The following is a 12,307-nucleotide window of genomic DNA, read 5'->3' on the forward strand; positions in this document are numbered from 1 at the left end:
GATCTGGATACTTTACATGTTACAGTTGCGGGTGGTGAATGCTTTCTGTGTTTTCTCTATATGTTTTTTATTGGGAGGGGGGGTCATAAATTTGCAGTGGAGTTACACCCACCCCCAGTAAATGTTACTGGACGTAGTGGTGTACTGGGTAGATGGAGACAGAGTAGGCATTTTTTTGTAAATCAAATTGTGGCATCATGCCTGAAATGGAAATACTTGGGTATATTTGTATGCTTTTTTCCTTTCATACAGATACCTTCAGACCTTCTGGATAAGGAATTTCTGCCTATTTTACAAGAGGAGCCCCTGCCACCACTGGCACTTGTACCTTTTACAGAAGAAGAACAGGTTTGTATCTTTTTTTTTTTAATATCTTTAGATTGTCATTAGTAGAAAGGTAGAATAAAGAGTATGCCTCCATTAAAAAGCATAACATTTGAGATGAGTAGACTTCAGGGAAAGAAGTTACGAAAGCATACTGCCTTAGTGTAAAATTTGAATTCCATTCATGTTCAATTAGTATCTTAAATTTCAACAGATACTTTTCATATGATGTTCTGTTGATGGCAGACAGTCACCTTCTGGGAATTATTACCTACTTAAGTACACAGCATTTTCAGATCAGTTTTTGGACCACTTTCTTATAACAGAAGTGTGTAAGTTCTGTAACTTCAGCCATTCTCCAAAGGCCACAAAACTGAAGTTTTTTGACTTAACATTTTTTAGGAAGTTGAAGTACTCTTAACAACTTAGTATGTAAGCAGTTGCTTGATAATTTCCTTGTTTGGTTTCTACAGGTGTATAATTAATTTGTGAACAAGATAAGAGTGAGAACAGGTAGTCCACAAAGATTCCATTTCAAGGGTGATTGATCCGACTAGTTTGAAAGCTGTTGCTTTAAATTTGATTCCTAGCAGAGGAAACTGTCTGGCCCACTCTGGATAAATGCCTCTGACTTTTGACTCCGAGTTGATTCCCTCTTTGTCTTATGGCTGTCAGAACTTCTGATTTTGCAGTTGCTGTCTGATTTGCCATATTTTTTAGCACTTTTTTACCATAAGAATATGTGGTTTGACTTTTTGTTTGTTTCTTTTCCAAGAGAAAGGAGTGTGTTTTTACAGACTTGAGTGTCATTTGATTTTTGCAGGGGTGGGAACATTAGTAATAGTTTCTTAAGTTTCAGAACATCCTTCTTCCTTTGTCCCATGCTATTGTATTCCGGAGTTTTTCGCCATCTTTAAGTGCCTGGGTATTCTGGTGTATCCTCTTCACCTCTTCTGGAATTCCTTTGTTTTCAGAGTAGATTCGTATTTCTTGTGTCTTTTTAGGATACTATCCTTTTACATCAGATGCTCATAGTTTAGTTTTTAATCAGCAGTCTTATTAAGTTCAGTTGAACACACTGTAGGTACTTCATGTCATAGTCTTAACGGGCAGCTGAGGTTGAGAAGGTGCTTTTAAGGGAAATCTTATCCCAGTTGCCATTCTCCAGCGGGAGCAGGAAGGATTCAGGCAGCAAGCCCAGGAAATACTCAGACATACAGTGGCACGCAAAAATACTGAACCTTGGTGTTAAAATACCTTTGGACATTTTTTTTTTTTTTTGCTGATGCATAATGCAGTCCTTCAGAGAGTAAACTACAAACCTTTTACAGTTAAAGGAGATGTTGACTTCTGGTGATTGTCAAGATACTCTCCGAGAGGAATAATACGAGTTTAGGGTTATGGTATTGAAAATGTGCCGTGTAGTCTCTTGGTACAGATGAGATGGTAAGTGCTGCTGGGCTTCAGGGATATGTGGTGCTTTGCTGCAGTGCCCAGTGTTTCATCAGCCTTGAAAACTTCTGAGGAATTAGTGTGCACTGTGTCTGTTTTTTTCATGCTCCTTTTCACCTGTAATCATATGGGATCTTCATGGTCAGCTTAACAGTTCTCTGTAATCTCCACAAAAATCATAATTTGACAGACTTCAAGGAAGTCTTTCCTTTAGTGCTTTCTGGGGACCCAGAAGATGTGAAAAATCTGGTTTTTCTTACCTGAAAATCTCCCCCACCCCCGTCATGACTGATTTGAGATACTAAGGGAATGGCATTACTTAAGCAACCAGAAATTCCTGGTGTTTATTCCCCGTAACAGAAAAATCATTATTTATTTTAAAGAATCACGTTCAGAATAATCTTGAAGTGCATATTAATAGCTTTAGTAGTGCCTGCTACACACTGCTGGTAGCGATACAGGAAAGTTCTTTCACCTAAGGTTGATAGGAGAGTTTAAAACACCTTTGTGCCCCCTCTATGAATACTGAAGAGGGTATTATCCTCTCAGAACTTGAGGGATGGAGGTTTGGGGGTCCTGTAGAGGACAGGCTGCTCTGATCAGAACACATGTGCTTGGTTCAGCTGCAGCTGAACACTACCCCAGTCAGGCTTACGCTGGACTTGGATTCAGAACAATTCTTGCTTGCAACCCGAGAGTTATACACCTGATAGCATTGTGGTTGTATGTGTAGTATGTCAGGAAGTTGTCTCAAGCTGATTAAAGGTGTGTTATCTAGAGGTGGATGATAGATATTATCAACTATATGAATTAAGCTTAAAATCCGTTTAGTCCAGTGGAATTTAACCAGATACAGCTACAGTATTCCCTGTTACAGGATATGAATGTACTTTGGAGGGAGTTACGGTTCCTTTTTATTCTTTTTATGTAGAAAGTCACTTTCCTGGTGATAAGTATGCTGAGCTAACATAGAGCTCAACTGATTTACCTTCTAAGTTTTGTTATATGACATGGTAGATTTGTCTTAAGATCTGTTTCCACCACTGACCACTGGCAATATGCAGCATATGTGTTCCTTTGCCTTCACCCATCCCCCCCCACCCTTTTCCCTGGTTGTGTTGGGAAAGAGTTCAGTTGACTTACCCTTACTCCACAAGCAGGTAAGACTATCCCAAGCTCTTCCTGAATATAATGGAGATTTTTTTTTTTTGTGTGTCCTCAGTGGTTACATTTCTGATGTCTGTTTCTTAGGATGTCTTCCATTTGCTACTAAAGAATTAATTGAGCCCCTGTTTGGGGGCAGCTTTGCTCATTGGTGTGCATTGTCAGGGATGGACACTGAAAGTAGAATGCTAATCAGTAGTAAGGTGTTTTTTCAGTATTTGACTTTGCTTCTTTGTTCATTACTCTGTGGATTTACCGTGTGGATTATTATCACTGTGCTCATTTACAAGGGTTGCATCTTCACCACAGCAAGGTCTACAGAGGGGAGGGAAAATTTGTTCAAAACTTAGGTAGGCAAGTCAAATAAGAAATTGGAAAAGGAGGTGAGATTACTGTTTTGTTCTTACTGGAAAAGTAAGACATAAGTTAAGGAATCTGCTATGCAAGACAGTGAATCTGATCAATAGCTTGAAGTTGCTTCTGTAGTAAAATATCTTACTGCTTCACAAAAAAGCAGAAGTGTCAACAGCAGGAAAGGTGATCTGCTTGGAGGCCAGAGGAGGTGGTTCCTTTTGAGTGGCTGTTGAAACAGTTGCTTTAAACTGTAAGAGCTAGCTAAGAAAACAACTAGATTTACTGAAGGCAGACCTTTCTATTTTGCCATGCATGACTGGATTATTATTTTTTTTTCCCTCTCAAGTCTACTTAGATCATCTTTCAAAAGAAAACTGGTAACTACCTTGTAGGAAAAACATTTCAAGTGAGCTTGTTTCTGAAATGGCTTAAAACTCCTTCAGATGTCTGTTGGCTTCGATGTTAGCCACTTAGATTTTAAATAATATATAATAATTGCTTGTCTCATCGTTATCTGAAAATCTTCAAAGTCATAGTAATTTAGATGAGTTTGTGTAAGCAGTTTGCCTCCTTTAAGTTCCTATCAAGAAGCCTGATGTGCCAGCTGTTTGGAGTCCTTTGAATTCTATTTAAAACTCACATTCAAAAAGTGTGTGGGAATTCAGGCTTGCTTGTTAAAGTTTCTGAATGTCTTCCTGAATTCTTTGGCCCAGTTTTCCAACTACTTGTGCTCAGAGAATGGGGCCAGAGTTGGTTGTAATTATAAATTCTTTATCAAAATAGCTTTTTCTTTAGCAATTATTTAATCTTAAAATTGAATTTTACTGGTGTTTTGTCTCTAAAATGAGTATCACTTGAATTTCAGAAGTCTTAAACACGTGTAGTTTCCCCCAAAGCCTGCTACTCCTGTGATATATTTAGAGGGGGGAAAAAACATTTATTTCTGCAAAGGAGTTTGGTAAATGTAACTTTAATAAAGTTTTGTTGCTCTTTATATGTACCTGCTTTGCTTAAGAAGTAAGTTTAGAGTTGGTATTTATTAATGGTGTCAGTGGGCAGGTGCCAATCTCTTTTTTTGCAATTGAATGTCTGTGTTTAAAGCTGCTGATGTTCCAATTACTTCTGTGCTGGAATCATTTGGTAAAGGAGCAGGTGTTCACTTGCTACCTTTAGAGCATGGGAATTTCTGGTAAGTTGGAAAGACTACTATTGACCAGGATCCTTTTTATAGACTGCTTCAGCTACTCATGTTTCTAAGGAATCCTTTTCTGTGTTAGTCAGTTGTAAAGCATTTGTAATAAACATAAGGAAAGGAAAGTTGGTATTAAGCTAAATTTAGGATAATGGTAAGTGTCTGGTTTTGTTTTTAATAGAATCTCACCTTGACACTCTCTTCTTCTTCGCAGAGAAATTTCTCTATGTCTGTAAACAGTGCTGCTGTCCTGCGGTTGACATCACGTGGAGGAGGAACGGTGGTAGGGGCTCCTCGAGGTCGAAGTTCCTCTAGAGGTCGAGGTGAGCTGTTAGTGGCATGTGCCGCAATGTATGCAGGTGGTCTAGGTTGAAGCTTCTGAAAAATGTTAGATGGAGCGTGGTCATAGCCAAATTTTCCTCATGCCCAGTTTTTTTTCCCTTAAAGGTTTGAAACCTTTCCAGTAAGGTGGTGTTAGAGAATGAATATTGTGTTGATGATTGTTCTGCACACCTTATTACACATCTGGTACCTGTTATGTGCCTTTGTCAGATTGATGGGTGTGGAAAAGCAAAAGGGAAAGGTAGTTTTGAGGTGGAATAGGAAATAGTTTTGTTCAGAATGGTTAGAAATAACTTTAAAAGGCATAAACCAAATTTATAGGGAAAGGGGACAAAAATCCACAAATGTATTTAAAACATTGTAGTAGTTTAGTAGTTCAGTTCTGTGTTCTGAAAAGTAATTTATATTAACATCCTGAGAATAAACAGGTGAAAGGGAATGGAAAGACATAATTGAATTTGAGAGAAATTTGAGTCTTGCCAATCTTAGTGCATCGCTATAGTTGATGTCTTATCCTAGGTCACTTAAAACATTTGCAAATGAATTGAGAACCTATCTTTAAGCTGTATCACTAGGTTCAACCCAAATAGTTAAGTCCGGAATTTTCTTAGCAGTTTCTTTTCAATGTGCATATTACTGTGAAGACCATTTTGTGGGTTTTACATGTAAGTTTGATGGGTTACATTTTGAATGTAGAAGCTAATATCTTGGAAATATCATCAGGAGTAATTAATCATGTAACCTCTGTCTTTGCAGGTGCTTAGGTAAGGTTTCTTTTGGGGTCCTTTGTAATTTAATTCTAAATGTTCTTAACTGGTGGTATTTTCGATAACATCTTTAGAAATCACTTCCATACATAATGAAATGCTTGACCAGAATTTGGCCCTGACTTAATTTGTTCTCTCATTTCTGTTCTCATTCTTTAATTCTGTTTTCTTCCTAACCTACATCTTTCAGGTATTTGTAGATTGACATCTGTCCTCTTGTGGTTGCTTCCCAGCTAGGGCGTATACATTTAAAGTTTTATGAGGCTATCCCTGGATTTCCCTGTCACTTCCCCATTATTTATTGTTGTCTTTGCCCAAATGCTGCTTAAAATTTGGTGATTTGAAATCGTATGACCACTAGTGTGCTGTATAGTTTCAGTACCAAGATACCTTGACAAGTTCCAATTTCCCAGCCCCTTTGTTTTTGTTTTTTGACATGTTATCTTTTTTGCTGTACCATTAACAATGAATGTCATCCTTATGCAGTGAGTAGTGGGTTGCTTTTTTAATTGCCTGCACTAGTTTCGATGAGGTCATAGGGTTAAATGTGGCAGAATAGGCTTCTAATACAGTAATTCTATTATTGAATCTGTTTCTTGTTTGGGAATAAAGTTTGATTCATTACATTTCAATGGACAGAACTTAAAATCTATGCAGTATTATTAAGACTGTTTGAAAGCTTCTACTGCATATGTTCCTGTTTTTTTCTATTAATTGTTAAGGTATGTTAAGAAATACTAGCTCAAGCACTTTGCAATATTAATCTTTCTCACTTAATTTTGTTTTCATCCTCATTTGATCTTTTTGTCTTAATTTGTATGAATTGTTATGTGCTGTGCTTGTCAGGCTACTCTGTCATTCTTACCTTCTGCTAAGCTGTAAAGGATACATTTCTCCAGTAAATTTCTTCAGCAAATTACTGATCTTTCCCTCTTTCATGGATCCTGGTTGCTGCTTGTTTTTTCCACTCTTCCCCTTTTTTTTCCGTGAGCAATTAGTCTTGGGCTTTAGGCATGAGGAGTCTTCCCAAAGTTTCTGTATCTCAACAAACAAATGAGGGCTTCTGCCAGGACAAAATTGTACATTTTCTTGTAATTATACATGTTATGGTCTTGTAATTAAGTACTTTGTTTCTAATATTTACGAAGAGCCAAGCGTAGGACTGTTGTCATCTAACTTACAAAACTAACATGTTGCTTGCAAGTAGCAAGCTTTAAATGCAGTTCTGGTTTTTCAAGTTACAGTGAAAAGGACTTGGCATTTCTTCAGGGTTTGTTCACCAAGTGAACTGCTTCATGTAACAGTTGGAAAACATTTTTCTTTACTGCTTTGCAAAATGGCCTGAGTTCAAAAGGTTATCTGGTGTTTTTCATGAACTTTACATCACTGTACGCAACAAAGCTGCCGCTGATCAAATGTGGGCTTCGGCTTTACCAAAGCAAGATTATTGTCTTGAAGTAACTTGCACAACAGTAAATTCAGCAAAAAATTTGCATGTACAATTAGATTTGTTAATTAAGTTCCCTCACTGAGGCACAAATCACAGAATTGTGTTCCAGCATTTGGGAGGGTGAGAGGGACTCTGTGACAGGTTGGCAAAGGGAAGAACGGATGAACTGCTGGTAAAGGAAGGTTATTGTTAGAATTCTAAATGTGACTTCCCTTATCAGTATTTAAAACTACAACGTAACAGTAAATATTTTCCCAATAGTCACTCCAAGTCTTACTGACAATGATTATGTTTAGCTGATGTGAAAGTGATAACTGTGTGGAAGTTGCTTTGATTTTTGTTTAAGTTTTTTATGACTGTGTGTTGAAATACAACTTGGTGTTACTGGTAAAAACCATTTGCAGTGTGCAGCCGCCATCACTAATACTGTATGTGCCCTGTGTGGAGACATAAATCCCAACCATTTTATTTAATTCTGAAGTTATATTCTCTAAAGAAACAAAGTACTTGCACGTGACCTTTTTTCTAATTGACTTGTTTTCCTGGGAGCTCCCTGTGGTGTGCAGTTAAGCTCTGTGCTTTGTGCTGGTGGGAGTGGAATGTCAACATTCATGAATAAGAGCCTCAGATGAGGAGAGATTTAAGTAGTCCCTGGAATGGGCTGTAACCTTACAGGCGCTTTGTTTTGTAGCTGTTCTCCTTTTTGGTTGAAATCCTTATGAAGGGTACTTTCCTTCCCATTAGAGTTCTTCTCCCTTTGTTTTCCTGTGTTTGCTGCTGTCGGAAAATGAGTATATAGTGTAAAAGTGGAAAGTTCTCAAACAGCAGTAGTTGAACTACGGTTGTCCTGCTCTTCCCACACAGTATTATGGCAATGTTTGTAGATCCTAAACTCCAGGCATGCTGTAATTTCAAGAATTTGCTTGTTGTATTGTGTTCGGGATTTTTTCCCTGTAAAGACAGTTAGAATGATAGTGAGTGCCGCTTTTGCCGCCTTGTTTGTGTATTGTATTTTGTACTTAAATCCAGACTTGTCTGTTTTTCAGGTTAGAGACTTTAGTCTGTTATGATTACATTATCCAGTGGATTGAGGTCCTCATTCAGAGCTTTTTAAGAAATCATTGAAATATGACACACCTGCTCCATTCAGTTTTTAAATGGAAGGGTTTATTGACATCTGTTGACTTTGCATTCAATACTTTGTGCAGCATCTACGCTTAGAAAGCCTGCTCTTCATGTGCCAGGCATTTTTTTGGAAATGCCCTTCTATTTAAAATAAGCATGTCATTCTAGATTTATTAGCCGCAAAACAAAAGCCAAGAACTGCAGAAACAGAATGGTGAACACTGTGCTTATATGTGCATTTTTATTCTTTCTGCAAGCGTTTTTAATATGTGCTGTTATCAGTATTAACTGTGTCCTAGTGTGCACTTTCAGGTCAGACACATCTACGCAATACTTGCTGAATAACTGACTTTGTACTTCACAGTTTTCTTTAGCTACTTATATTCCATAGCTTGCTACAATGCAGTATGCTCCTCGTGCAGTGGTCTGCTTGGTTTCTGCTAGAGTTGCACACGTACTTCTGCCGGGTGCTGTTGAATGGGCACGTCTTGTTACTGCACGGAGATGGTGTATGTGCCTTGTAGAAGGCAGCTGAGGGTGGCAACACAACCAGAGCAAAGGTAGCTTATATGTCTGCTACTACATAGTATCACTTCAGCTGGGAGTGAGTACTGTGGCCCCTCAGGCAGCCTTAAATTGAATTGCTGAGATAGGTTTTTTTGGACCTTTTTTGAGATTCTTTCAATTCAGACCGTTTCAATGGCTGAGCACAACTGAAATACTGATGAACACAGAGGGGGGTAAGTGGAGAGACATTTCTCAGGCCATTGCCTTATATACTTTTAAAGCTGTCATAAGCCATGCTGCTGTTAAAACAACTCTGATTCTGTTCTTCCCCTTATACAGGACACTGTGTTTGCTGATGAGATCTCCCCTATTGCCAGCCTTCTGGCTCTGCTAGTTGTGTGTCCGCTATTAGTAATCAGTGTGCATTCATGCTTGCTCACACTGCAAGGTGAGCACTACAAATGTTGCTGTCACTCATGGAAAAAAACCAAACCACAAACAAGCAACAGTGGACAGCCAGTTCTGTTTCTGTTGGAAAAGTGTGTGCAACTTCCCACCTCCACTACCTCAGAGACATGAGTCAGTGTGTTTGTTCTGTTTTTGTCTCTGCCTGTCTGTGGCTTTCTCTTGTGAACTGCTTTTGCTTTATCTCCTGTGAGAGGAAGGAAGAGAGCTTTCCTGTAGTGAAGAAACTAGGCAAAGATTGCCATTGCATGAGATGCCTAAAATTTCTTGGGCTTTATTTGTGAAGAATAGCAGCTTGAAGTCCTTTTCTGGGATCTTAGGGGACCCATCATGTCTTAACTGGATCAACATTGTGCTGCTTCTGGTGCTGTATCACATCTTTACTGTTAATTGCCTTTGCAACTTACTTTGCACTCGTGACTATGGTCAGTCTTGTATCAGACTTGCCATAGTGAAAGGTGTTTGTGTTTCTCGTACAGCCGTAAGTCTGATACTAATCTCTCCTCTCTTGCCTTGAGTGCTCAGTCAAATCCTCTGTCTTCTCCTGTGTTTGTGTAAGAACAGCTATGCTGAGTCAGGCAAAGGCTTGTTTAACTCAGTAGTCTGTCTCTAGCAACAGCCAAAAGAAAACACCTTGGCAAGAGAATAAGGGCTGTGTAAAAATAGAGGTGCAGAAGCATCGCATATATACTTAGCTTCTAGACATTTGCAGCTCACTGTATTTCCCAAACCAGATGTGGTCTCTGTGTTTGGTAAATCTCAGTGTTTTTTATCTTTTGTGAGTTTGTCCGGTCTCCATCTGAACTTGAGCATCCCCAAAACTCTGTGGTACTGAACTTCACATCTCTGTGACGAGGAGATCTTGTCACTGAACTGTTTTGCTGGTGCTAAAAACAGGTTAGTTTTGTGCAAAGGGGAAGTTTAAATCCTGTTTCTGAAGCAGGAAGAGAAATTGTACAGACATTAGTTTTGTAACTTCCTTATACACCCTGCAACCTGTACAGCATGGTACAAAATCAGTGTGTATTTGAAGAGTCTGACTGGATTATCTGGGAATCACTTTTCTTTTTCTCTGCCTGGAAGGCAACTTTTTTTTTTTTTGCAAGAGAATTTGGTATAAAGCATTAGGGCAACTCTTGCAACTACCTTGTTTATTTCCATTTTTTTAGAGCCTCTTTCCATAAGTCACTGAAATGCAGTACAATTCCGTGATGCATCCAGGGGCCTTGAAATACTAGAGGTAGAGGCTTGTTGTTACTTTCTTCAGAAGACTACAGAGATTGTCCATTCTTAAGGTGTTTATTTTGTTATTCTGTGTAATTCCTCTGGATCCCTGGCCAGGTTTGCACCTCATCCTTTGAGGTGTGTGTTTTCTTGAAGCTAGGAAGAGAGACATATGAAAGGATTGAGGTGTTTGGTAGTTGCACAGCCAATGATTTCCTTTATCAGGTGCTGCTTAGGTTTTTGGACTTGACTATGGAGACTGCATGTGTATGTAGGAAAGGCATTATCTCACAACCAGCTGATTGATGAGTTTTAGTTGTTTGTAGTGTTTTCATGATATCCTTGAAATGGTAGGTTAGCTGGTAAAAACCTCCCATTTCTTCTGCTGTAGCACTTTGTGAAGCAAAAGTGTGTTTATCTTCTGTAGATCTGGAAATGTCACCCCAGCAATTAATCTAACTAGTGCTGGAAGCTATCTTGAAGGCCTGAGGATGTGTGTGGGTGGTGTTTTTTTCAGTTGTGTGTATTTTGTTGTTTGGGGTTTTTTTTCCAACCAAACACCCCATGCCTACCCAAACCCTGCAGATGTGCTTGAGGATACATCTGTAATTTTTTGGCTTGAGGCTTGATACTTGGGATCCACCTACAGAGTATTAATTTCTTGAAAAAGTGAGGATAATTTTTATTCTATAGCTGTTGGGTTCTTCATATAAACCTATATGCATCCTGTGATCCTTCTTTTCTCCCCATTGCTCCTGGGGGAGCTTTCTGCAGGGAATCACTAGAACTTAATAGCAGTGAATCTTCCATCTCCTTTATTAACCTTGACAGCAGTAATTATGAGTACATCTGCAGTGCAGTACCATTCATTATACTGGGTTCCGCTGTTAAAAGCAATCTGATTTTTATGAGTGTAAAGTACACATGTACTGTGTGGATGTTGTGTGAACGATGCATGCTTGTTTGGTAATTTCTGTTGGGTAAGTATCTGTGTTTTGTGTTTTTCTGCACAGTATTTATTTCAGAATTGTTTGCCTGTTCTGTTTGATCCTGTGCTTCTTGATAAGAATTTTTACATAAGACTCTTTCTTCAGTCTTTCTTCCTTTTTCCCCTTTGCCCCAGATAATTTCACTGGGGCTTAAGAGTGCAAGATTAGTTCACAGGGACCCCAGGAAAGGGAAACCTACCTGATTTTTTCAACTTCTATTATTATTTGTACAAACACTTGTGTTTTTTGTCTTTTCAGGCAGAGGCCGAGGAGAAAGCGGTTTCTACCAAAGAAGTTTTGATGAAGTGGAGGGTGGATTTGGGCGAGGAGGGGGCAGGGAAATGCACAGATCACAGAGTTGGGAGGAAAGGTAACAGAACTCTAGCTCTTGAAGTTTTTTACATACATCTGCTCAGCTTTTATTTGTGCCTTTTGACTTAATAAAAACGCTTTAGGAAAGGGTATTAGGTGTATCTGTGAGTGGAGTGTCTGAATTTCTAAGTTGGAGTCAACACAGTAATGCTTCTAGAAACTCAGGAGCAAGTAAAAACATTTTTGCAAAGAAGTTTTTTGCTGAATTCCTGGGAAGAAAGAACTACTTTAAGAGATTGTAAATTACGACAGTTGCAGTGAAAGTTATGGGTGAAAATATGGATTGCGAAAGGATTCACTTCAATTTTAGTCTCAGCATTGTTGATGGTACTTAGGGTCAAATTTCAAAACATACCTAGTTGCCAAAGGCAGTGTTCATGAAAATTTCAGTTGTCACTGGGACCTTTAAAGATACTGTCCATCAAGGTCTGATTTTAAAAAAGCCCCGTCTCAGAAAAAAAAAAAAATTTCCATGCCTAAAATGAGTGGAATAGTTCCAAAACCTTATTTGAAACTTCTATTCTACCTTTCTAGGGGAGACAGACGCTTTGAAAAACCAGGGCGAAAAGATCCAGGTATG

General features: G+C 38.7%; 1 protein-coding gene across 1 annotated transcript in view; it reads left to right on the forward strand.

Moving 5' to 3' along the window:
• GIGYF2 (GRB10 interacting GYF protein 2) overlaps nucleotides 1–12,307 on the forward strand; it is a 79,144-nt gene that overhangs the window by 17,241 nt on the left and 49,596 nt on the right. The window contains exons 4-7 of the mRNA XM_055723228.1: nucleotides 253–348; nucleotides 4,701–4,809; nucleotides 11,614–11,725; nucleotides 12,262–12,302. Coding sequence (XP_055579203.1) covers nucleotides 253–348; nucleotides 4,701–4,809; nucleotides 11,614–11,725; nucleotides 12,262–12,302 — 358 coding nt within the window. The remainder of the gene's footprint in view (nucleotides 1–252; nucleotides 349–4,700; nucleotides 4,810–11,613; nucleotides 11,726–12,261; nucleotides 12,303–12,307) is intronic.

The sequence above is a fragment of the Falco cherrug genome, chromosome 11 (genome assembly GCF_023634085.1).
Source record: "Falco cherrug isolate bFalChe1 chromosome 11, bFalChe1.pri, whole genome shotgun sequence".
In the NCBI taxonomy this organism is placed as follows: domain Eukaryota; kingdom Metazoa; phylum Chordata; class Aves; order Falconiformes; family Falconidae; genus Falco; species Falco cherrug.